This window comes from Podarcis gaigeae (genome assembly GCF_964106915.1).
Source record: "Podarcis gaigeae genome assembly, chromosome: 10".
Classification (NCBI taxonomy): Eukaryota; Metazoa; Chordata; class Lepidosauria; order Squamata; family Lacertidae; genus Podarcis; species Podarcis gaigeae.
In genome coordinates this window covers 29,684,638-29,710,651 of record NC_139686.1, presented here as the reverse complement: position 1 = coordinate 29,710,651, position 26,014 = coordinate 29,684,638, and the positions used below count along the sequence as shown (strand labels likewise).

The following is a 26,014-nucleotide window of genomic DNA, read 5'->3' as shown; positions in this document are numbered from 1 at the left end:
AACTCCTTGACTCATTCTTAATTGCATGAGATGGAGAAAGATCCACACTTGAAGCATTTCCCCCGGTACTGCATCTGAAGAGCTATTTCACTCAGAGGTGACAGACATGCAATTGACAAAAAGGAATCTGCCACAGGGGTTATTCAAGCTGATATTCACTCAAGAATCGTTAAGGAGCTCCGATGTGATTTTGTTGGTCCTTTAGCAAAAATAGAAATCAATCAATCTGGGATTGGCCTCTTTACCGGAGCACTGAAAGCCCCCTCAGTCCCTATAGTATTATATTATAGACCCTCCAACCTAACCTCTGCCTCGCTTAACCAGAAAGTATGGCTAGTGCTAAAAGGGTCACATACGGACCAAGCCTTTCTCGCTGGAGAAGGGCTAGGGGCAAAGAGCAACTAGGAAACGTGACTTTCTCATGTTTCCTCCTCGCCCTTTCACTGCCAGCTCTCGATCGTCATTACGCTGCTCTCTTTACATCTCAATCCGACGGGAAACAATCCGGGCACCGCGGTTTCATACCCCTTTCCCAAAAGAAGAAGTGCTCCCAGGGCGATTGCTATTTCCCTCCATTCCCCGCCCCAGTGTAAAAAACATGCCTGCTGGATCGTGTGCGTGCGTGTGTGTGACAAAGAGAGCGAGAGAGAACTGGTGATTCTTCGAGGCAGCACCAACAGCGCCCTTCCTCCGCTCCTCCCGGCGCCGAAAGGGTTACGATGCAGCCGCCGGAGGGGCCCGGAGAGGAAGAGTCGATGACGTCCCCGCTCGCGCTCTCCAATCAAGATATAATCAACAGCCTTGGTTCAGGTGGCAGAAGGAAGCCGGGGATTCTCCAGCAGCCCGTCCTCTGTCTCTCTCTCTCTCTCTCCAGCTCCCCGGCTCCTCTCTCCCCCACCTCGTGCCGCTTTCCCCTCCCGCCCCTTTTCTCTCTCCCACCCCCGGCTCTCCCCCTCGGGGTGCCGCTTTCTCTTGGCTGGGGTCGCCCTCGAAGCTGCCACCCTGAAGTTTCTGGTGGTGCTCCTGGCCGCAGGGATGCTGGCTTTCCTTGGTGCAATCATTTGCATCATCGCGAGCGTCTACCCTGCGGCCGGCGGCAAAGGAGCTCTCCAAGGTGCTGACAATGGCTCCAACGCCGCGGCCGCGGCCCTGCTGCCCGCCTCGGGCTCGGTAGACAAAACGCTGGGCGCTCTCCATGGTGCTGGAGAGAGCCCCTACGGGGGCTTCTCGGCGGGGCCCCACGACGCGCTGCTGGACCTGCTGGCCAGCGCCCGGCCGCAGCAGCACCAGCAGCTCTTCAGCCGCTTCCTGTGCACCCCGCTGACCGTCGAGTGCCCGTCGGAGGGGAGCCCGCAGGGGGACAGCCCCGGGGCGGCCGCCGCCAGCGAAGAGCTGCTCTTCCTCCAGAGCACGGCCGAGCAGCTGCGGCTGACGGCGCAGCAGCAGAAAGACCAGATCCTCATTGACCAGGAGACCATCCGGGAGCTGACCACCAAGCTGAGCCGCTGCGAGAACGGCCTTGAACTTAGTTTCCAGGATAGCCCCTCCGTCTGGGGCGTCCCCAGGCAAGACACCATGGGTGACCTGCCCTGGGACTCGCCGGCCATGATTCAGGAGCTCGAGGAGGCTGTCAGGACTCTGAAAGACAGGATCGACAAGATAGAGGTAAACATGAAAATGCACCGCCCTTCGTAAGCCGGTTCCTTTTAGGTTCTCCCTCTCCTTTACTATCCCATCCTTTCGCTTCCCCTCTGCCTTATGCACACGTTACCTTTACCTCCTTTGCTGTAAGCAGGAGTTATATTATCAGGCACTTAAAAGCCTACTCATAAGCAGTGGTTAGGGGAGACTCACAAGAGGTAAACCAAGATCTGCTAGGAAGTAACTGAAGCTCCACTTCCAGCATAGCAAGAAGACAGATGGCAACTTCATCTTGCTATAATAAATTAACTTCAGGGTAAATACTGCAGAGAAGATACCCTCAGTCCCAGGCAGGTTTCTCTCCATTATTACTACTGCATCTCCTTGTTCATGGCCTCTCTGTGTGTGTGTGTGTGTGTGTGTCACACACACATTGCCAATATTTTTAATTACCTCCCCCCGCAAGACCATTGCCTAAATTGTGGATGGGAGCAATCTTTCTCCGGTAAGGATAGGCTATTAGTTTGTGAACAGACATGTTCCCCTCTGCTTCTGCCCATAAGGTTGTTGTTTTTAAATTGCATTTTAATAATTCATGTAATTTAATTGTAGCTGTGGTATATTCTGGTAAATCACTTGGCCTTAACTGGGTAAGATGTGTGTGTCTAGGTTTGGGACTTGGGTGGAGGGTGACTGTGTGTGTGTGTGTGTGTGTGTGTGTGTATGAATGATGAGGGGATGATGAATACAGTGGTACCTCGGGTTACAGATGCTTCAGGTTACAGACCTAACCCAGAAATAGTATCTCGGGTTAAGAACTTTGCTTCAGGATGAGAACAAATTGTGTGGCGGCAGCAGGAGGCCCCATTAGCTAAAGTGGTACCTCAGGTTAAGTACAGTTTCAGGTTAAGAATGGCCCTCCAGAAAAAAATTAAGTTGTTAACCTGAGGCACCACTGTACTTGGCTGTTGCACTGAGCACATACATGTGAGTTGCATTCTAGTACTCTCTGTAAGCAATCTCTTTGATGGCTCAAAAACATTACCTGTTAAAGAAATAGGCTATGTGCAGAAATGTGCATACAAGCAGATGAACAAACAGATATACTGAGATAAAACAAAAAACCAAATAGACACATGCTTGGGTCAGATTATCATCGCACACCCCACAGCCATTCTGTCCCTATCATCAGAGCACATTTCCTTTCTAGTCACATTTTAATTAATTCTCAGGAGACAGAGTTTTCTTCTCTTCTGTTGAAATACTATATATTACGAAAAACCTGGGGGCATGTTACATATTAGAGCACCTGATAGTAGAAGTTTATGAAATTTGATACTGCATTAGGGGATCCAAATCCTATTCAGTTTTGCTTTGAACTAATTATTGCTTTAATTCCCCACGAGCATACTCCTGTCTCTGTGTTATTAATTGCTTAAAACATTAATTTTATTATTTTCATGCCGCATTGCTTGATATCCGTATACCCAACAGTTACTCAGATTAATAAAGGCAACAACATAAATTCTTGGAAATGGATTCATTTATTATTTTCTTCTGTTCCTGTTAAGAACTCTATTAAAGTCAAAGACATAGTTCTACTCCAGTATCAACTCCTACACTGCACATGGTATTACTAGTAGGCCAGTGTAAAATGCTTGGTGGCTCTGCCACTAGGTCATTTTGTCTTTGGTTTTTAAAAATCACAATATCTCGAAAGTTGTTTGATGAAGCTAGATATTATTTCACACCCCTGTACATTCAAGATATTGGCCCTAGGGCCTTCCCCCCACCTCTCTCCCCACACCACCAGGATTCTCTTATTACTCATCTTGGAATCCTTGCCCCAGATTTCTGCCTCCTGCCTGATTACAGATGGATGAGAGCAAACCTCACACAAAGAGCTACTGCTGATGTTTCCCTAGAGAGATGTTTTCTGCTTTACGGCTGCGTGAGAAAGGGAGAGGGAGGAAAGAGCTTTGAACTCCCATGCTCTGTGGATGTGCTTTGACTAGATGATGCTGAGATCAGGGTTCCTAATCAGAGAGGTGCAATTTGCACCTTATATTATTTGCCACTGAGTGCACACTCCCAAAGGAGTGGAAGCCAATCCCACCTTCCTGATGAGTGAATTCATGTCAAGGATATTGGCAAACACATGCTTTTATTGCTTTCACAGTTTACATTTGTGGGGCTGCATGTATACCAACAGAAAACTGTATGTGTGCGCTTCTACAGTAGGTTCACTGCTGTATTTTTATGTACATCTGCAACCAGCCTTGCAGTTTTCTCCTTTGGCCAGACTTTAATGCTGTGCCCAGACTGAATCTCTGGTTCAGAGCCTCCTGTGGTCCTGGATCCTGGCAGAAGTTAGCAAGACACTGTTTGTATCCCTGCTTTCCGTTATAAATCAGGGAGGTTGTTGTTGTTGTTTTAAAAAAGCAAAGGTTGGATGGTTAGTACAGTAATTATACACTGGTTGAACTTCCAGGCTGAATTCCTTTTAGAATTTGTGAGATCTGGTACAGTACATAGGTAAAGGGATCCCTGACCATTAGGTCCAGTCATGGGGTTGCGGCGCTCATCTCGCTTTATTGGCCGAGGGAGCCGGCGAACAGCTTCCGGGTCATGTGGCCAGCATGACTAAGCCGCTTCTGGCGAACCAGAGCAGCACACAGAAACGCTGTTTACCTTCCTGCTGGAGCGGTACCTATTTATCTACTTGCACTTTAACATGCTTTCGAACTGCTAGGTTGGCAGGAGCAGGGACCGAGCAATGGGAGCTCACCGCATCACAGGGATTCGAACCGCCAACGTTCTGATCAGCAAGTCCTAGGCTCTGTGGTTTAATCCACAGCATCACCCATGTCCGGTACAGTACATAGTCATTGCGTAAAGTCATAGCCTGCCCAGACATTCATATTAATCTTTAAAAGCCCTCTTCTCAGTGCCCCACCCTAACCACCACCATTGGAGATAAGGCAGTTAACTACTGGAGAGAGAACCTTCTTGATCCTCACACCCAGTTTATGGAACACTCTCTCCTCTAAGAAGCTCATCAGATGCTGACTTTCATGCCTTTCCAGAGACAGTTGTTCTCTAGATGATTTGAACCCATGGCTCACGTAAGTCCCAGTCAGGGTGCATTAAGCAATGCACTTCTCTCTTGGATTCCACCTGGCCAGTTTGTGAGCTGGGCTATATGGATGGGTATATTCATAGTTCAAGATAAAGCCATGCTTGTTTGCTATTAATGACCATGCCTATAGCATGTAAAACTGTTGAACTCAAGCATACAAATTTCTGCCATTCACTTTTACAACAGTCCTTTCAGAGCCCCAGTCTTTCAGATCCAAGTGTGATAGGCTGTCTTGTAGAGCTGCGTTTTTGACAGTGAAACAGTTAAAATATGTCCATGGCAATCACTAAGAGGCAGCACTGATAGTTCATTCCTTTCAGACAGCACTCTCATACAAGATCCCTTAATGGTGGAAAGCCCTGGTGGTTCATGTGATTGATTTGTCTGCAGAGTGTCTAGAAGAAATCTGACAGGCACACATTGTGCAGAATGCCCATGCCCATGCCAATCATGGTGGAGGTGCTGAGGAATCTATTTCTCCCCTCCTGATATAGGGTGATTCTATGCATGTTTATTTAGAAGAAAGTCCCACTGGTTTCAATAGAGCTTACTCCTAGGTAACTTATCATCATCATTTATTAAATTTCTTTACAGGATTGCAGTCTAAACGGGTGCCTGATAGGTGGATGGTTCTGCCTCAGGGCATGATCCTTTGGCACCTTCCAATTCTAAGATTCCAGGATCTTTGCAAGCTGGCAAGGCAGGTTATTGCCATTCCCACCCAACTAATATTTCAGGGGGAAAGCAATGAACAACGCCTGACCCATTCAACCACAGGCAGAGCAGCTTGGGCAGGCATTGTGCTATTTTAGAAATTTTGCTCTGAGTTTCCTCATGAGATACTGAGAAGGGTTCTTTTATTGAAGAATTCAGAAAAAAACAAAATTCAAGTAAGTGAAACACTAGTTTGATTTAATTTAAAACAGCCTCTTAATAACAGACCCATAGAGCCAAATTTAAACACGTTTAAGTTTTTTAAGGGGAATTGAATACATGATTGATTATCTCCCGCTGAAATCAAATGGAATTAACACTACTAAACTTGCACTGGATTTCCCCACAGACTTTTTATCTGCATGCTGACATACATTAGAGAGCACCCATTGATTCTGCAGAAATTTGAGAAGGGATTTCAAATCAGATTATTACTATAATCTATGTGTTGTGTTATGACTGTGAGACATTAACAGGATTTGGGGAAGATTTATCAAATACCTATTAAAGATTTTGGATCTTAATTCACACTGAAGTGCTCAGGTTTTTATGACCCAGATCATAATCCCAGATCAATGTGGTTTATGGTAGTAATGACTAAACTCCTTAAGGACTCACCTGAGGTCACAATCCAGCTCAAATTAGATGTGATGGGCTAAACCATGGTATACAGGCAGTTGTGTGTACCTTTCTTTTTAGTGAAAAGCTGGTTTGGAGGCTGGCATCAGGAGTGGAAGAGCAGCAGAAAGAGGAGACACTTAATTCTCCACACACACACACCCGCCACTTGCCTGCTTAAAACTGCCTGTTCCAAACTGGGAACCCCAAGTTTTGTTACCCACCAGAGGGAAAGCTGCTTGTGGATGGCTTTTGAGCAGACAAATAGTGAATGGGTTAACCAGTCCCTCCTCCCCATTTTACTCTTGACTGCAGCTTCTGAGACCACTTCTCAGGGTAGGGGAGAAAAGAAACAAGCAACCATTACTTTGATTAGTTATCCCACCGAAAGCTGTAAAACAGAACATGCAGCACAATCCTAACCACATTTTCTTCCAAACAAATCATACTGAGTTTAATTTGCTCACTAGCCTTTCTTTCTTTTCTGGCCTCATTTTTCACCCAGTTGGCTCCCTGCTTGCAGCCTTAATTGAGACTATCTGAAATCCCATTAACCATGACTAATTTCTGATGGTTTCTTCTTAGAGATTAGCATCTTATTTCTGATTAGGTTGATACTAGGGTGACAGTGGGCAAGTAAAGAGTCCATTTGGTGCACGTTTCAACAAAAGTTTGCATCCAGTGTGGTCCTGGGCTTCCTACAGACACAGGGTTGTATCCAGCTAAGTCCTCCTCAAAGTAGACCCATTGAAATCAATGGAGCTACCTTATTCATGTCCATTAATTTCAGCGGGTCTATTCTGAGCATGATTACAACCAGATACAACCCGTATTTAGGAACATAAGTGAAATGAGCTCTTGCCACCCTCCAGGGTGAAAGCTGAGTGAGCTTTGGGGAGTCAGGAGCCACTGGCAAGCTATGCATTTTTGGGTGGGGTTCTTTCCAAGTGCCTCGTATGATTATCTAATTAAAATTGTGCTTGTTGCTTTATTTGTTAAAAGCTCCCATCTCTTTTATCTCCAGTGACTTGCACCCCCCCCCCCATATCCTTTTTCTTGCTCATTCATGATTTGTGCTTATGAGGCTATCGCAGCAGTCGCACGTGATCCTGCTTTCAATACAGCTTGTGCCTGCAAAAGATTTGGGCTGGTCATACCAGACCATTTCCATTCAATGCATACTCTGCAATGTCCTCCTGAGATCCCATAAAGGTAAAGGTAAAGGTACCCCTGCCCGTACGGGCCAGTCTTGACAGACTCTAGGGTTGTGCGCTCATCTCACTCTATAGGCCGGGAGCTAGCGCTGTCCGCAGACACTTCCGGGTCACGTGGCCAGCGTGACGAAGCTGCTCTGGCGAGCCAGCGCAGCACACGGAAACACCATTTACCTTCCCGCTAGTAAGCGGTCCCTATTTATCTACTTGCACCCGGGGGTGCTTTCGAACTGCTAGGTTGGCAGGCACTGGGACCGAGCAACGGGAGCACACCCCACCGCGGGGATTCGAACCGCCGACCATGCGATTGGCAAGTCCTAGGCACTGAGGTTTTACCCACAGCGCCACCCGCATCCATATAACATACCACAAATGTTGAGATCCCATAACATACCACAAATGTTCTGGTATGTTTCAGTCCCAGTTTTGTAGTGCTTAGAACCTCTCCAGACATCAATAATATGGTAGCACTGGGGACATCATGGTAGCACTCCAGACATCAATAATATGGTAGCATCACAAAGCAAGCTAAAGCAGAATAAATCAATCACTAATGCAGAATACACCTGCAATAGAACACCAATGTGGAGGGGCCAGCCAATCTGACTTCTCCTCAAATAATGGGGTGGGGGGGACATCCTCTCAAAGCTCAATTCTAGACAGAAGGCTACCTATGTCTCACAACAAATGTAATAATAATAATAATAATAATAATAATAATAATAATAATAATAATAAATTAAAACCCACCTGCCCTGGCCAGAGCCAGGCTCAGGGTGGCTAACACCAGTAAAATTACAGTAAAAACATAACAGGGGGGAAATGTAGCCTCATTTTAAAAGTAGCCCATAGATCAAAACCATAAGGGGAGGGAAACATAAGGGTCAGACTGAACAGCTCTGTCTTGCAGGCCCTGCAGAAAGATGTCAAGTCCCGCAGGGCCCTAGTCTCTTGTGACAGAGCATTCCAGCAAGTTGGGGCCAGTACTGAAAAGGTCCTGGCCCTAGTTGAGACCAATCTAACCCCCATGCCACTTAGGACCTTCAAAATGTTGTCATTTGTGGACCTTAAGGTCCTCTGCAGGGCATACCAGGAGAGGCGGTCCCATAGGTACGTGGGTCCTAGGCCACATAGGGCTTTAAAGGTCAAAACTGGCACCTTAAACCTGACCCTGTACTCCACCGGGAGCCAGTGCAATTGGTAAAGCACTGGATGAATGTGATCCTGTGGCAAGGGCCCTGTAAGGAGCCTCGCCGCGGCATTCTGCAACCGCTGGAGTTTCTGGGTCAGCTTCAAGGGCAGCCCTGCATAGAGTGAGTTACAATAATCAAGCCTGGAGGTGACCGTCGTATGGATCACTGTGGCCAGGTCAGGGCGAGAAAGGTAAGGGACCAACTGCTTAATGTGTGTAGATGCAGTCCATTAGATTTCATGTCCATCTTGCCCCCATGACTGAGGGGGCCCGGGGCCACATGACACCACTACACTGTGTGTGCACGCCTTGTAGTGTGCACACATGATGGCAGCATGCCCTGCAGTGTGCTGACATTACTCATGCACATCATGGGGCATGTTGATGTGTCGTGCAGACAGCCTGCGGTGTGTGCGTGGGGATGCCACAGAACTTGGAGGGGGCCCGGGACCTTCACTGAAATCTGGGGGGACTTGTGCATGTCTGTACACAGTTTTGCAGTTCTGACCTCTGGGCAGAGCTTGGTGCTGGAGTGGCATGTTCCATTTCAATGCTTCAGGCAAAACAGGAAGTGCTGTCCTGCCCTGCTGCCCCTGTTGCTGCTGCCTACATCATCTGCCCTGCCACCACTGCCTTCACCGCCTGCCTTGCCGTCTCCACTGCTGGAGGAGAAGCAGCATCAATTTTGGGAGAGATATTGTGCACGTTGTAAGATTTCAGGCGATTTCAGTGAGATCTCAGCCAAAATCAGCAAAATCTCCACTGAAATTGGCGCCAAAACAGGCAACGCTTCTCCCCCCCTGTTGGAGACAGCAGGGCAAGTGGGGCATCCATGGGAGGGCCACCTTGGGGGTTTCTGCCACCTGAGGCAGTGGCCTCACCCCATCTAATGACTGGGCCGGCCCTGACACTAATTTTTAGAATGGGGTGGGATGAGAGAGACCTGTGGCTCTGCAGAAGTTGCTCACTTTAACTCCCATTGCCTTTGACCCTTTGGCTGATAGGAACTGGAGCCCAACAAAATCTGCATGGCCACAGGCACCTAAACCCTGCTGTAGAACAACCCTGTAAGACTTGGCAGTATTACTTATTATCCGTAATCTTTAGACCAAACTGTCAGCATAAGTCACCATTATTATTCCCATAATATGACTGAGGTGAAGAGATGGTGGCTTTCCTAAAACCGCCTAATGAGTTTGTGGCTAAGCTGAGATTTACCCAGGGGCATCATGTTCTTAATTATCACATATTCTTATCACATCCCACACTTTGCAAGCTCTGTTAAGCTTCCGAAACTCCAGCACATTGTGTGACTGAGGAACAGTTGAGGGAGTTGGATGTGTTTAGTGTGGAGAAGAGAAGAATATGAGAGGTGATATGAAAGCCGTCTTCAAATATCTGAAGAGCTGTCACATGTAGGAGGAGCAAGCTGGTTTTCTGCTGCTGCTGCAGGGGGCAGGGCCCAAACCAATGGGCTCAAATTACAAGAATGGGGATTCTAACTAATCATTAGAAAGAACTTCCTGATGGTAAGAGCTGTTCAACAGTAGAACAGACTCCCTTGGAAGGTGATGGACTCTCCTTCATTGGAGGTTTTTAAAGAGAGGTTGGCTGGCTGGCTATCTGTCAGGGATTGTTTAGCTGTGATTCCTGCATAGTGGGGGTTAGACTAGATGGTCCTTTGGGCTCTTTCCAACTCTACATTTCTGTGATTCTATTACTATTTCAGCTACCAGGGGAACCTCTGCAAAGATGGGGACAGGATGCATCTCATAAGTCCCCAAATGATCCATAACAAACCAATAAAGCTTCTAACAAGTTGGGCATGAGCTTGTGAAGCAGTCTTCTTTTACCTTAGCTGGTGAAAGTCTCAGACACTGGATTTTCTGATGCTTTAATAACTGACGGCTTTTGATCTCCTTAGATAAATGTGTGCAACTGACAATGAATGAAATTAATCCCATCTAAGTAGACTCACACAAGGGACGTGGGTGGCGCTGTGGGTTAAACCAAAGAGCCTAGGACTTGCCAATCAGAAGGTCGGCAGTTCGAATCCCCACGACGGGGTGAGCTCCTGTTGCTCGGTCCCTGCTCCTGCCAACCTAGCAGTTTGAAAGTACATCAAAGTGCAAGCAGATAAATAGGTACCACTCCAGCGGGAAGGTAAACAGCGTTTCTGTGTGCTGCTCTGGTTCACCAGAAGTGGCTTAGTCATGCTGGCCACATGACCCGGAAGCTGTATGCCGGCTCCCTCGGCCAATAAAGCGAGATGAGCGCCACAACTCCAGAGTCGGTCACGACTGGATCTAATGGTCAGGGGTCCCTTTACCCTTTACCTAAGTAGACTCACATATTGCAAAAGCAGAGAGTGCTTTTCTCTCTCTCTCTCCCCCCCTCCCCGCTTTCCCCCCACTCCAGACGTTGACATTTCACATGATTAATATTACCTGGCATCTTTCAATCTTTCTGATGGTTTGGCAGCCAAGAATCATACACAAATCCCCACACCCCGCCCTCGCTTCAGCAGATGGGAAATTATGAGATCACCCAACAGCTTTTAAAAATATGCATTCTGAACATTTTCCTCCTCCCCCCGTAAATATTCTCTGATAAATACCACCCAACCCACATTGGTTTCAATAAGATAATTGGGCATAGGAGAGAAAAAGGCTTTAGGCCATGAGATCTGGAGAGCTCAAAATTCCCTGGTGATTTACAGAGCAGACTCAGCTGAGGGTGGAATATCTGACATGTACCATCCTCATCAAGGTGCAAAAAGCTTTCCAGCTTTGCTTGGGGAATTCAGCCTCCAAACATTGCTCAATCCCTGGGCAATTGTTATGTCTGAATTTGCAAAATCACACAGTCAGTTCCCATTTGCCCAGAATGCTGAGATTTACTAATAATCTCTCTGCTGGAAATGCAATGGGAGCTGCCCGGTGTACATTGTTACCTGCCAATTTGGCTCAACTCATAATAAGAGCATCTCTCTTTGTAGAAAGTGGTACACTTCCATGTCCATCTGAAAAAGGTGAAACAAGCTTCACAAAGGGGAGTAATTAGTTGACTGCCAGTTAAGAAATAGAAAAGCACTGAGAATAGATTCAATACCACCATAATTTTTGGAATTTAATGTTACCCTGTGGTCTCTTCTGCTGGTAGCTGTATTTACATATACAGTGGTACCTTGGGTTGAGTGCTTAATTCATTCCGGAGGTCCGTTCTTAACCTGAAACTGTTCTTAATCTAAAGCACCACTTTAGCGAATGAGGCCTCCTGGTGCCACTGCACCACCAGAGCACGATTTCTGCTCTCATCCTGAAGCAAAGTTCTTAACCCAAGGTACTATTTCTGGGTTAGTGGAGTCTGTAACCTGAAGCGTCTGTAACCTGAAGCGTATGTAACCCAAGGCACCACTGTACTGATTTAATAGGACGAGTGCTGAGGCTTGGATCACTGCAGTAATTGTCCACATGTTTAAAACTAGAGGCTGCTGCTCTTACTTATTTCACTAGCCAACCCTATCACCTACTCTTTCTGTAACAATCTCCACTCTCTTTATACTTGGCCAACTCCATCCTCCTTCCCTTTACACCTCACCAAACCCCCTTCCTTCCTTTTACACCTTGCCAAACCCACCCTTCCAGCTCGCCTAAACTGCACCTTGTCTTACTCTATTGCCACTCCCACCCTCCTTGGCCTCTGATCCTGCTGTCAGAGACCAAAACAACAGCATCACTGTTAGAAGAAAAGCAGTAGAGGAGCAAGATGATTTCTGACTCTAGGTCACCTACCTCCTGCTCTGTCATCCTGCTGCCATTTGTGCAGCTGCCTATCAGCAGCCATGTAAACTGCAGCCTGACAACATCCTTCTGATTTTATTATACAGACAGAAAGGCTCTGAAGCTTACCCAGCAAATTACTGCCCAATTAGTTTGTTATGTGTAATTGGGAAACTTTATGCAAAGCGCCTGCATATTAAACTAATGAGTAATAAGAGGAAGCCATTTTGGCAAATGAATAAGCAGGGTTTAGGCAAGGTATGTTAATAAGCTCCTGTTCAGGCTTCTTTTCTTGATTGCTATATAGAAAGAGCAGATACTCATAGTGTATGAACCAAAGTTTGGTTTTATGAAGCCTGAAGGCCGCAAGAGCCTTTCCCCAACCGTACAGACTGTGAGATAAACATAGCCATGAGCTGTATCTCTTCCTTTGAAGATGGGTGACTGAATGGTTTACAGTTCTCTGGTAGCAGCACCAAAAGGGCTCCTTGACAGCTGAATTTTGGTTATTCCCTGTTTCAAATAAAATTAAGAAAAATGAAATAATTTATCTCTGTGACACATTGAAGCCTCTGCTGGAACAACACAGAATGTCTGTTTAATTGGGAAATAGCAATCTTATTACCTTGATACACTTATATTTTGGGGTACCTTTTGATGCAACATACTTCTTGTTCAGATTTTAAGCATTGCCTGTGTCTCTGATTAAACTGGAAAGCAGCTGTTATGAGCTGAAACATGGAGATATAAGATATGGGCTCTCTAAGGTTGTGGTGAGTGATGTTTTCCCTTGTTGTCTGATAATTGTCCAAGTGTTTGCCTTTATACTCTGTATTTGCTACATTAGATGCTTATTTTTATTTTAATCAGTATTTTCATCCCTATTTAGAGACAGAAGCCTTTGTTTTGGGCTGCTAGTTTAAGAAAGTACAGTACAATATTAGCATCTTCTTAGGTCTTCTTCCAAGACTTTATGGCTTAGATTTGATAAGAAAGGCAAGTTGCAACGAAAGGATGAGAAACAAAGAAGACACAGAATTTTGGTAGAAGTCAAGGAGAATCTATCAGAATGTGGGAAAATGTTTGATGTGAAAGAATTTTATATTAGAGAAATAATATAATAACATAATAATAATTTATTATTTATACCCCGCCCATCTGGCCGTCACTCTGGGCGGCTCCCAATCAAGTATTAAAAACAATACAGCGTTAAATGTTAAAAATTTCCCTGAACAGGGCTGCCTTCAGATGTCTTTTAAAGATAGGATAGCTACTTATTTCCTTCACATCTGAAGGGAGGGTGTTCCACAGGGTGGGCGCCACTACCGATAAGGCCCTCTGTCTCGTTCCCTGTAACCTTACTTCTCGTAATGAGGGAACCGCCAGAAGGCCCTCGGCGCCTTAAGAACTGGAGCATTTTATTGGAGAGTGGGGAGGACACTTTTCTCTCTCTAAATGTTGTCTTACAATTTTTAGCCTACATGGTTAATCTTTATTCCCACAACGGCACCTTCCCTGAAGGTGTGCTAGCTTGGGAGATAGAGAGTAGATCTGTGCTTTTTGCATTTCTTTGGGAAACTTTTCTGTGCTAAGAGGGGACTTGTACTGTCAGGATAGATCTCATAGAGCCTAGATTTTTCTTAGGGTTCTCCTTTTTTATTTTTATTTTACCTAATCCTCATGGATTATTTTTGCTCAAGAATCTTCCAGTGGAAACAGGTTGACCTCACCACACCAAGTCTGGTAGATATGGACCTTTGACTCATTATTCCATGAAGCCCATTGTCTCTTACTTTAATATCTTAAGTAACTTTTCCTACATTGTTTTATAATGTCTTTATAAGAGAATGAAACTTTCCTATTGCTTTTCAGTTAACAGGACGTAGGGAGGGTGTTTAGAAGGATAATTGTTTTCTTGTATTTCATTTTTCGTTTATAATATCTTCATATATTTCCTTTGTTTAGTGCTCATAGTAGCCTAAAAATGCTAACGATATAAGCATTTTTATATCGTTAGCTTTCATTACTATTTACAACTTTCCACAATTTGCCAGTTGATTCTGGGCCTTTGGTCACTAGCCATAAGCTCACTGGAGCAAATTAATATACTGTAATCTAAATTTATAGATCATTCTTTCGTTCTAAAGCATTTGTTGTTCTATGTTTGCTGGCACTGGGGCAGAGCTGGGAGGGTGTAAAACCACAATGTAGACTTGAAACATCAGTCTCCAATGGCATGTTTTGGGTGCCATTAAAGGGCAGTGCTTAGACCTGCCCAAATTGATTCAGCTCTCAGGAAAGTTGATAGATAGAAGGGAGAAGTAATCTTTGGTGGCATAACACGAATACTTGGAATATGTAGGCACAAATCTTGTTCATCTCCTTGGCAGTGTAAGAGCCAGGACTGTAATTCCTTAATAATGATAGGAAATTGGGGTACTGGAGAGCAGAAGGAAGAAAAATGAACTGTATAGGAGCAAGAAATTCATTTAGTAAGGGCAATGACAGAAATGAGAAAGGGAAAAGAGAGATTACAGAGACAGAAAACAGAATGAGATGGGGTGGAGGTAAAGAAGCCTTTCATTATTCGATGTAGGACAGATTGCCTTGACGCTAACAAGAGTAACAAAAGCGAAAAACCCTTTTTTCTATTAACAGATGGAGTCATACATGAAAAACAGGGACATGGCATTTAAATCCAGAACTGGAACAATCAAAGGGTGCAGCAGACAGTATCTCTGCACCCTTTGTCAAAACCAGCCAGACTCCATGGATCAGAAAACCTTTCCAGTCGCTTGGCAGCATCAATAGCAAAACAAAAAAAAGGTCCAGGCCACCAGCAGGCAACACAATTGAACCATCTGCAAACATGAGCTCTTATCAGGAATCATGTCTCCCTTTGCCATTCCCAAAGGGAGGGCAGGGATAATGACTTTTTTTATCCTTCCTCTTCATCTGTCCCTGTCACTGCTCAGTTCTCCCAACTGTCTCTTTTCTTTGTGGATCTCTCTATTCTCTACCTGGATGGCATTTGAACAGGCCACATTCTGTGCATCTCATATCCTGCAGGGAAAAAGCCCAGATGTAATGGGGGCAAAAGCAAAGCAGAGCGAAGGTGTGTGTGGAGACCCGGAAGCATCTCCCCAGTGGCCAGCTAATTTAATACAATGAGGAACAGCCTCTCGGGGACACAGCATGAGTCTTGGGCGTTGAGTGAATTAAAACTAGAACAGTGCCGCTCACCAAAGAAACCAAACCAGGGTTCGAACCAGGCAGGAGAGAGCCAATGACCTCACATATCTCTTGTTAATACCGATGATTCAGTAGTCATAATTGCAATTGAAGCTTCTTCTTCTTCTTTGCTCCCCACAGAGGCACGGGGATAAAGGAGCACAATTGCCCTCCTCTCGTTTCCTGATGAAGCGTTTTCCTGTTAATTCTCTCTTTTTGGAAAGGGCACCATCCAAGCCCTTTTGTTCTCCACAGTACATTCGATGCCTTATTTTCCCTACAGAGGCGATGGTTTGGTTCCCACATCACTTTTGAAAACCTTGATATGATTAATCACAAAAGTGTTACCTGAAGCGTTCCTTGATTTTAGAGAACTGGAGGGGGGAATTCAGCCAGTTTCCATGGGTCCAGGAACAATGCAGCTCTTCATCTTAGTAAGATAGAGTTGGAGTGAGTGGAAAGATCATCTAATGGCACCCAACTCTTGCTGAATAAAAAGCTTGCAAGTTTGTCTTTATTCATTCAGGGTCAAACAAGGCAAAACAAAGACCCAGGACAGGAACCCAATTCAGTAGGAAATTGGGTCCCCCTCCACATTGCGTTGCTTAAAATCATAGAATTGTAGAGTTCGAAGGGACCCCAAGGGTCTTCTAATTCAGCCCCCTGCGATGCAGGAGTTTAACAGCTAGAGCTGAGAGCTGGCTCACAAATACCTGCTCAGGAGTGGTCTATTTGTGTGCTGAGCAGTGTAGTGTCAGAGCAATGAACTTGTGTGCACTCCCTGCAGGATTGCTCTAGTCCTTCATTATTAATTTAAATGTTCCCAGACTGAGCTCTGGTACGTAGAATAGCTCAGAGGGCTAAGCAAATAAGTTCTGGAGCTAAGCTCTGTAACCCCTGAAAGCAGTGCAAAATGTCTGGAAAGGGGCTCATGGTGAATGAACAGTTACAGCTCCTATCAAAATCGATAGCTGTTGCAGTCACCCTGTGCCTTCTGACGATGTGGAAAGGTCATGGATAAGCTCATGTGTGAACAAGGATTATAGCTTCCTCAGAGTCTCAAGGCCACTTCATACATCACACACACTTTTAACACGGGCATCCAAGGAAACAGAATGGTATGTTAACAGATATATTAGCAAAGTACTTCTTCACACAGCACATTGTTAAACCATGGTCCTCGCTTTGTCAGGAGGCAGTGATGTCCACCAATTTGGCTGGCTCCAAAAGAGAATTAGACAAAATTATGGAGGATAAGGCTACCAAGGCTACTGATCATTATGACTATGCTCTCCCTCCACAGCCAGGGGCAATAAGGCTTCTGAATACCAGTTGCTGGAAAACACAGGAGGGGAGAGCGCTCCTGTGCCCAGGTCCTGCTTGAGGGTTTTGTATGGGCCACTGTAAGAACAGAATGCCAAGCTAGATGCACCATTGGCCTGATGTATCAGGCTCTTATCTTCTTATGCTCTGTCTCAACCACATTTGGGAACATGGTCTGAGGACATGTGGTGCTGTTTCATTGTCAAAGTGAAATAGGTCTATCCTGGATCTTCCAGGATGAGAATCTCCCTGGGAACTCCATGTAAACTGCCCTGAACTTCCAAAGTTAAAGTGGAGATGAGGCTAAAAATGAATCAATGTGCTTGCAGCATCCACTGCTCAGCACACTTACATAACCAGCCCTATAAATGTTACATGCAGCATAACAGATGCCAAGCAAATCCAAATAATTTCTCTTTTACTTGTTGAGGGCTGCTTCCCATCTTACAGGAAAAACAAGCTCCCATTTGTTCACATGTCTCTGTGCCACATATATGGCAGGGAAGCGTGTCACTGAGAATGCACATGAGCCTTGGGCAACTGCGTCTCCAGAGCACATCTTTACTTCATGTGTCAGACATATGTCTCCATTCCACACGTAGCAGTGATCACAATGGAGACACACAGCGGTCCAACAGGACTGACTCTCAGGAAGCTGCAGCCCTGGTTCACACATGAGCTCATGAATGATAGTATCCTCATACTCAGAAGCCTCTGGGTGATTGTATAGCAATAGATGCTGACAGCTGTTACAGTCATCAACTAAGAATCTCCTTCCACCACTGTCCTCCAGCTCTTCTTCTTCTTCTTCTTCTTCTTCTTCTTCTTCTTCTTCTTCTTCTTCTTCTTCTTCTTCTTCTGTAAACCACTGAGGGTTTTTTACAATCAAGTGGTGCATAAATGATGTGAAATGAATAAAGTTATTCTTCCTCTTCTTCCCCCTCCCCTTCCAGTGAGCTCCTATGGTGAACCACAACATAGAGCTCAACTATCTACAGCCAAGATCCTCATCATGCAGTACAGTCATGTTCATGTAGATTATTCAGGCCCTCTGCTAAAACAGCCCTGGTAGGACACCAATACTGCCTTCTTTAGGAATTAGGTTGGTAGCTACAAAGGATAGGACCTTCTTCATAGCTGCACTGCAGTTGTGGAGCTCCTTCCCCTCTGAGATGGTTTTGATTTTGCTACACTAAAGGGTTTTATGGTGCTTCATTCCTGATTCTTGCATTGTTTTAATGGATAGAGTGTTCCATTGAATGTGTAACTTGCCTTGGGCCCACGGAAGGGAGAAGGACAGGATAGAAATGAAACAATTCATTTCCCGAGTATCCATAGTTGCAAAAGGTATTTAGAAAGTTCAGCTGGGAAACTAGGGCAGACATAAAAGCATCTGGAAGGCAGCAAGCAGCAAGCAACTGACACAGATCACTTACATAAAAGCAAGATAAACAGGCAACTGAGGAAACTGTGTTACCTGGATTGAGAGGCGAGGGCAGAGAAAGTAAAGCACAGTTGACAACGCAGGCCGGTTCTGAACTAGCACGTTTCCCCTCCTTGCCGCTCAGCTCACCTGAGCTGGTCATACTCTCAGATGGCCTCTCCCCAAGTAATGAATTAAGCTGTGATTATCTAGAGGCCTTTAGCGCAATGACCTCATCTCAGGCCAACTTGGGAGTGCAAGAGCTGAGCATGAGTTTGTCTTTCACATACACATTTCACACCAGGGAGCCTCTTCTTCAGGTGTACATTTTTGGATTCCTAGAATCAAAAGGGCGAGCATCCAAGGAGCACGGTAAAATAATGCTGAGATGGGGAACCCAATAGTTTTGGGAATATCCTCTCCCCTGAGATGGGGAACCCAATAGTTTTGTGGGTATCCTCTTGACAATAAGTCTGCAGGGCGGGGCAGAAGTTACAGCACCCCTGAACATTTCAGGTGAGCAACTTACTCAGAGTGGGCTGAAACCTTTTCTGCCTCCAGGCTCACCGCCTCCTTTGTGGAGCCTCAGTTTTGCAACCTGAGTTCCCTTTAGAAAGCTCCACCACCATAACAGACAAAACACGGTTTTCAATGGATGTACCCTATTAACTTATGAGGAATTACAGGCAGGGGGGCTGCTTGCTTTTTCACTTGGCATAAGAGGGAACACAGCCTGAAATAATGATGAGATAAGCAGCCGTAGCAGTAATTAGGAGGCAAGGGCTCTAGGAGCACCTCATCAAAGGGCAGAAATGTGGTGGAATAATAGGCCTGTTTCCTTTGATGAGCTTTCGCTGTAATAAATGAGCACAACAGGGAGTCCTCAAAGACGGAGATCTCCCCCAAACCTTTTGGCTTTCACGTCTCTCCTCTCACACAGGCTGGCAAAAAGGCTAAGGTTCGTCCTGATGGCAACAATGAGGAATAGGCAATGACTAATGGCCTGTGAAATGTCATGGGGAGGAGAGAAGGCCCCTTCCCCCTTGCCTCTCCTCCCTTGCTTCTCTCCATCCCTTCTCTTTTGCTCTCTCCTTGCCTTGCATGACTACTTGAGTCATGCCTCCCTTCTCTCCTCTTCCTTAGATCACGGGAACTTCCTGACTCCCGACTCCGTTCTTCCACCAAAACCCCCAAGCACAGCCCAGGAGGAAAGGCAAGCTCCAGACTGAAAGCACATGATTCCCTCCCCCAAAGAATTCTGGGAACTGTAGTTCACCCCACAGGGCTACAACCCCCAGCACCCTTAGCAAACTACAGTTCCCAGGATCCTTTGGGGGAAGTCATGAGCTTTAAATGGCCTTCAAATATATGGTGTGTGTATACTCTCAGATAAGCTCTCTGAGCACAGCTTGCTTACCTGTTTATATACCGCTCGGTGTTTTCTGGGCAGTGATCTATGTGGTTTTACAAGTCACAGAAAATGTAAGCTTTCTTTCTCCCACAAATGACACTTGATCCAGAGCAGTGCTTTTCTCAAGCAAGCAGGACCTTCTGATCAGGCAAATTTCCCTGCCAGCCAACCCAGGACTGTCTTTGGAGAAACAGGAGGTGCCATTTCAGGGGTGCAAGTGAGCGAAGTCTGCCTGTTGCCTCCTGCACGATACCCGCAATGAGGTTAGGGGTGCAATCCTTGCCTTGCCCCGGGTGCTGGCAATGCGTGGTACGCCACTGCCATAGTGTAAATGGTACAGTGGTCATTTCTACCCAAAGGCATGGCTGTTTGTCTTAAAGGTTGATAGAGTTTGGGTGTGTTGAAAGGATGCACCTAATCCCAGCATGGAAACAGCATTGAATTCATCACACTTGCCACTGGTGGACAGAACACAAACCTTTAGCTTTAAAACCTGGGATTCCCTTTGCGCAAGCGCCCTGGCAGGTTGGCATGGGCGTGTAATGGTTATATGGGGTTGCTCGTGCGAAAGTTGCTGCCACTCCTGGCTAGGTAGCCTGGTTAAACCTTTCCTGGCTGGACAGCCCTTCACTTCGTGGCTGTTCAGTCGCTAGCAGAATCCGTCAGTGGGCGTTTCTTGAACTTCTTCCAGCAAAGAAGTTCTTTGACGCCAAGTCTACGCCTACTTTCCCTGCGCGGAAGTCTTCTGCTCAGGGTGGGTGTGGGTAGCGGAGGACCTGTGCTCTCCCCGCTGGTCTCCAGCGAAGAGTCCTGGAGCCCCCTCTCCGATTCCCCCATCCACCCCCCTTTATCCCTGGTATTACGCTGATTTCCTTCCCCAGCCGATGAGTTCCCTCTCTCCCTGCTTGGCCCTTCTCCGGCATCGCTTGGGAGCCCTGCCTCCACTTCTGGCTCCGATGTCAGTTCCCTGACTGACAGGGCAGACAATAAGGAGGACTGGCCTCCAGTTGTGGGTGCTGCTCCCTGCCGTAGCTGTGTAATACCTGCTGTGACCTCTCAGCACACAGACTCACACAGTTCGTAGAGCTCTAAGAGGATTACAGAACTACTATGTAATGTCAAAATGACAGGCGTTGCCTCGAAGCGGCAGAAAAAAGGCACACTTCTTCATCCTCATTAGGGAAAAACTGTGATCCCGTTTCTCTCCATGCCTGACTGCTCCTTTCTTTCTTTCTTTTTTACGAGAAAAGTGTCCTTTGAGAGAACGGAGTCCCACTCACTCATTTCTCCATATTGAATCCCGGGGAAAGACAAGGAAGAGTCATTACACAGACATGTTCCATGTTGTATAAGAAAACTCTTCAAGGGAGAGATACGGAGCTTGTTTGAGTTTCGAGTGATGGTTGCTGACTTTTACTCTAAATCAAAGCTTCCAAGGCGGCTAAAAATAAAACCCTTAACAACAACTTCTTCCTCCTCCAGTCTCTAAGCTGTATGAAGCTATTTTGTACAGCCAGACCAGCAGCCCATCTAGATCAGGTTTGCCTTCTCTGACTGACTGTGGCTCATGGGAACCTCAGGCAGAGGACTCACTCATCACCTGCTATTACGTGACCCATTTAGATGGGGGTGTCAGAGATTGAATCAGGGTCTCTCTCTCTCATAGATGGGACTGTTTTCTGTCTCAGAAACACTTGGCTAGGCTGGACCTGTCTGGTTCACCGCAAGGGGCATCAGTGCCTAGACAGAAAGGTTCTTGGTTTGAGTGACCCAAACCATCTATTTAAAGCACATTCAACACACATTTAAAGCACACAAGTTCCCCCAAGAATCTTGCGAGTGGTTGCTGCTCCCTCACAGACCTACAATTCCCAGCACCCTTAACAAACTACAGTTCCCATGATTCTTTGGGGGTGGGGAAGCGATGTGTTTTAAATGTGTGCTGGATGTGTGTTAAATGCATGGTGTGGCCTCTGAGGGTACTTCCAGACAACCTGATTATTGGGCATTCATCCTGATTTGTTTGCAGGGAAGTTAGACGACATTGGTAATTCATTCTGGTGCGTTTGCAGGATACGTTAGATGACATTGCACCAAAGCAGCATTTCCCCTTCACTTTCCTCATCACAAAAAGTCTGATCTTTGGGAAAAGAAGGTTTGTTGCACAAGAATTCCCTATCAATAGTAACTGTTCAATTTAAATTTACCAGTACAGTGGTACCTCGGGTTAACTACTTAACTCGTTCTGGAGGTCCGTTCTTAACCTGAAACTGTTCTTAACCTGAAGCACCACTTTAGCTAATGAGGCCTCCTGCTGCTGCCATGCCGCCGGAGCACGATTTCTGTTCTCATCCTGAAGCAAAGTTCTTAACCCGAGGTACCACTGTATGTGATAGAATCCCACCCCAAAACAGCAATAGCCTGGAAACACCCTGAGAACATGGCCCTGTTTTTCTTGCTGCGTTAACATGTTTTGCCTGGATACTTTTTGTGTGAGATATTACACACACACACACAGTGTTTCCCACATATCATATATCTTTCCTTTGTGCACAGCAGGATATTCCAGCCCGAATGAATGCTACTTCTGCTCCTGTGCCAGCCCAAGAGACAATCCATAACAAGATGGAAGAACTGGAGGAGCAGATCCTCTCCAAGATTTTAGCTCTAGAGAAAGACCGGTCATCTGTCCCCAACAACCACGACTTGCGACAGCAAGATGTAGAGAAGGAGCTGGATGCCCTCCAGAACCGGGTCACTGAGCTTGAGCATGGTTAGTCCTGGCAAGGAAGAGCGCCAAATCTGAGGGCTCCAAAGTTGCTACATATATGTGATTGCCTGTTAGATATGTATTTCCTGAATCCATTCCAGACACATGAATTTATGAATGACAAGCATGACAAACTAGCCTATTAGTTTCCCAAAATCTACACAGGGGTAAAAACTACACAATGGCACTCTGCCTCTGAATTTGGAGGTTTCATATAGTCGTCATAATATAACTAAGCAGCAGCCACTGGCAAACTTAACTTGCTGAACCCCCTTTAAAATAAGCACAGGAAGAGTTAAATATACGCAAGGAATGCTGATATTGCATATTGTTTCATCTGTCTAATTATATTTTATTGGATCTTATACAATCATTGTAAATCACTTTCAGACTTTTGTGTCCAGGTAAAGCAATATGCAAGCCTAATAAATCAAATTGAGCCATCCAAGCTGCCAATCATTTACCCAATCATTACGCAATGTGTCAGTGAATGGTCAGGTTCATTGGATGACCCAAGTTCAATAACAACTGGAACCCATTTTTGCAGTGGTGTTGTTGTGCAGTATTGGCAAGGCCTGACTTGAATTTCTGGAGTCTGTGGTCTTTTGTTCTTCTCAGCTGCTGTCCCTGTACTCTTTCTTGACACTCCCCCCCCCCCATTTCTCTGTTATGCACCCAGAAACTACAGCCTTCAACAACCCGGAAGCGTTCAAAGTCACCATCCCCGTACGAAACAACTATATGTATGCGCGGATGAAGAAGAGCTTGCCTGAGCTTTATGCTTTCACAGTCTGCATGTGGCTGAAATCTAAGGGCCCAGCAGGGGTGGGCACCCCTTTCTCCTACTCGGTACCAGGACAGTCCAATGAGCTTGTATTGCTGGAGTGGGGAAATAACCCCATGGAGCTGATAATCAATGACAAGGTAAGGAGGGAAGGAAGACTTTGTCATGGGCATCTGGAAGACACACGTACTAACCTTCCTTATGTTGAGAAAAGGCTCCACTCCATTAGGAAAAATGACATTAGCTCGGAAAACAAGAGCCAACTGTAATTAATGAATCTAGAGAGATACAGATATATACCGTGCTGTTTTTTCTAGAAAAAGAGGTGCCAGAACTCACCACCTCCCTTGTTCTATTATAATGGCAATGGTGCCCACCTCAGAAGTGCCAGAACTGAGTTCTGGTGAGTTCTGGCTGGGGGGGAAGACCTGGATATACACGACTCCTTCCTGCTCACTTCTTAGCAGCCTCATTAAAATGAAGTGGAAGGGAATGGGTTCAAACCAAAGACTCCACCTGGTAAGTACTTTCAGAGTCACAGGTACAGGACTCCTGGCACGTGCAGCCAAGATTGTGGGGAGAGGCAGTGGCAGGTACATTTCCTTCCAGACAGGGTCATAGTGAACAGGAGACAGTGACCATGTTGTTGCTGCAAGCAATGCTGGTGCTGCACTGGTCCCTGTCACCCGAGAAGATGATGGACCAGCATAGGCTGAAGCATCCCATTGGGTCAAGAGAGCTGGTTTCAAACTACTTCCAAATTCCAGGCATGGTGCCAGGAGGCTGGAGGGCTGCTTGCCCCTGGGGGGTGGGGCTAGAGGCAAAAGTGAGTGGAGCAGTGGATGTGACTTTTACCTTTGAGCAGTATAAATCAGAGACTTATACCTACACATCTCTCCACCCACCCAGCTAGGAGGAATCATCACAGTTGACACATTCAGGAAAGAGCACTCAAGGATGGCATAGATCAGGACTGGGAAAGGGCCTAAGAGAGAGGGGCTTGGAGAAAGACATGTGTCACCCAATCCTGTTCTGCAGCCAACAAGAGAGGACCATAATGTGCTCCTCGTCAGCTTTGGGGAAGGTGATGCTAAAAGGCATCTGTGAGAGACCCCCCCCCAAAAAAACCTATTTGCACTGTTCATTTTAAGGCACTTTTCTGTTTTGTTCTCAGGTGGCTCAGCTGCCCATGAGTCTAAAGTCTGGGATGTGGCACCACATCTGCCTGACCTGGATCACACGGGATGGCATATGGTCAGCATATCAAAATGGGGAGGAGCGAGGGGCCGGTGATAACCTGGCATCCTGGCATCCGGTCAAACCTCATGGTGTGATCATCTTGGGCCAGGAGCAGGTGAGTCTAATCCGTGTATTGTCTTTGCAGTAGTTAACTTAAACATAATTCAAGGACCTGCCCAAGTTTTGGGCTCAAAGGAAAAAAAATTGACAACTCGGGTATAAGAGATCCCCAGCTGGTCTCTTGGACATGTCACATGTGTTGTCCTTGAAGCCCATAACCACACAGGGATTCTGGTTTGGATTTGTAGTGTGTATTTAATAGAGTTGTGGTTCCAAAAAAATGCCCACAGAAGTTTCTTAAAATTCTAAGAATGTGTCTGCATGGCAGCTTATTGTGAACTTGATGCTGCTCTGACATGCAAGTTTTGTGCAACACCCACATGATGCCACCCTCATCCAAATGGCACCCTATATTCCACCACTGCCCCCATTTTCAGATGTACAATTTCTACATTTTTGTTTTGATTTTTACTTGGGGGATTTTGGGCAGAAGTGGCGAATCTGGATTAAACAGGAAACTAATATACTGTGTCAGAAGATAATGCTGTGTAGATGTGATGCAAAGCTTGCATTATTGCTTGCACAATAAACGGCTGCATGGAAGCACTTGGAAATTTGCATTTTAATGCAAAAACTGGACATGCAGAAACTTGCAAAGGGTGGGAAGAGAACAAAGCTATTCCATAGTTTGCTGTGCCATACTGCTAAGGAAAGATGAGAATGAAACAGGGTCCTGAACTCCTTGGAAACCAATTGACCCAACATTGTTACTTGCAGAGGACTGGCAGTGTGGCAGGGCCCATAGTTCAGCAGAACCCATGGAAGGCCTCATATTCAATTTCTCGTATATATTTTTCTTCTCTTTCTTATTGCCTGCCCTTTATTTGTCTGTCCTTTTCTCCAACACGATGCTACAGGATGCATTGGGTGGAAGATTTGATGCCACTCAGGCCTTCGTTGGTGAAATTTCTCAGTTCAACATGTGGGATCATGTCCTGACCCCGGCAGAGATCTTGGGCTTAGCCAACTGCACGGCCCACCTGCGAGGCAACATCATCCACTGGGATGAAAAACTGGTCGAGGTCCATGGAGGGGCAGCCAAGTGGAGCTTTGACGTCTGTGAGGAGAGGATGAAGGCGTGAGAGGTCCTTGTCCCTACCAAAGGAGCATGAAAGCTACTTCCCCTTCCTCCATTCTACTTAAGGAATGAGGGAGCACGGGAGATCTTTATCCCCATACAAAAACATCCTGGAGTCTGAATTGGTCTGGGGAGAGAGCTGCGTGTGTGAGTGTGTGCATGTGTGCAAGGGACAGGGAAACCTGAACTTCTGAAATTGTGACACTGTGTTTTTTCATTGTTTCAGTAAAACTCTTTCTGATTCATACAGTGAGTGGCAAGGCCCTCCAAAAAGAAGGCGTGTGTGTGTGTGTGTGTGTGTGTGTGTGTGTGTGAAGGAGCGATAGGCCATATCC

At 46.0% G+C, this 26,014-nt stretch overlaps 1 protein-coding gene across 2 annotated transcripts; it reads left to right on the top strand.

Moving 5' to 3' along the window:
• Window positions 1-691: 691 nt before the first annotated feature.
• NPTXR (neuronal pentraxin receptor) lies at window positions 692-25,683 on the top strand (the record flags this gene model as incomplete). Of its 2 annotated transcripts, none has more annotated exons than XM_083701157.1 (5): window positions 692-1,665; window positions 22,248-22,461; window positions 23,138-23,382; window positions 24,417-24,596; window positions 25,459-25,683. In XM_083701157.1, the coding sequence occupies exons 1-5, from the start codon at window positions 1,036-1,038 to the stop codon at window positions 25,681-25,683; spliced, it is 1,494 nt and encodes a 497-aa protein (XP_083557283.1). In that variant the 5' UTR covers window positions 692-1,035. The 2 variants fall into 2 exon arrangements, with proteins under 2 accessions (XP_083557283.1, XP_083557282.1); XM_083701156.1 differs by having other exon boundaries at window positions 700-1,665; window positions 22,245-22,461.
• Window positions 25,684-26,014: the final 331 nt, after the last annotated feature.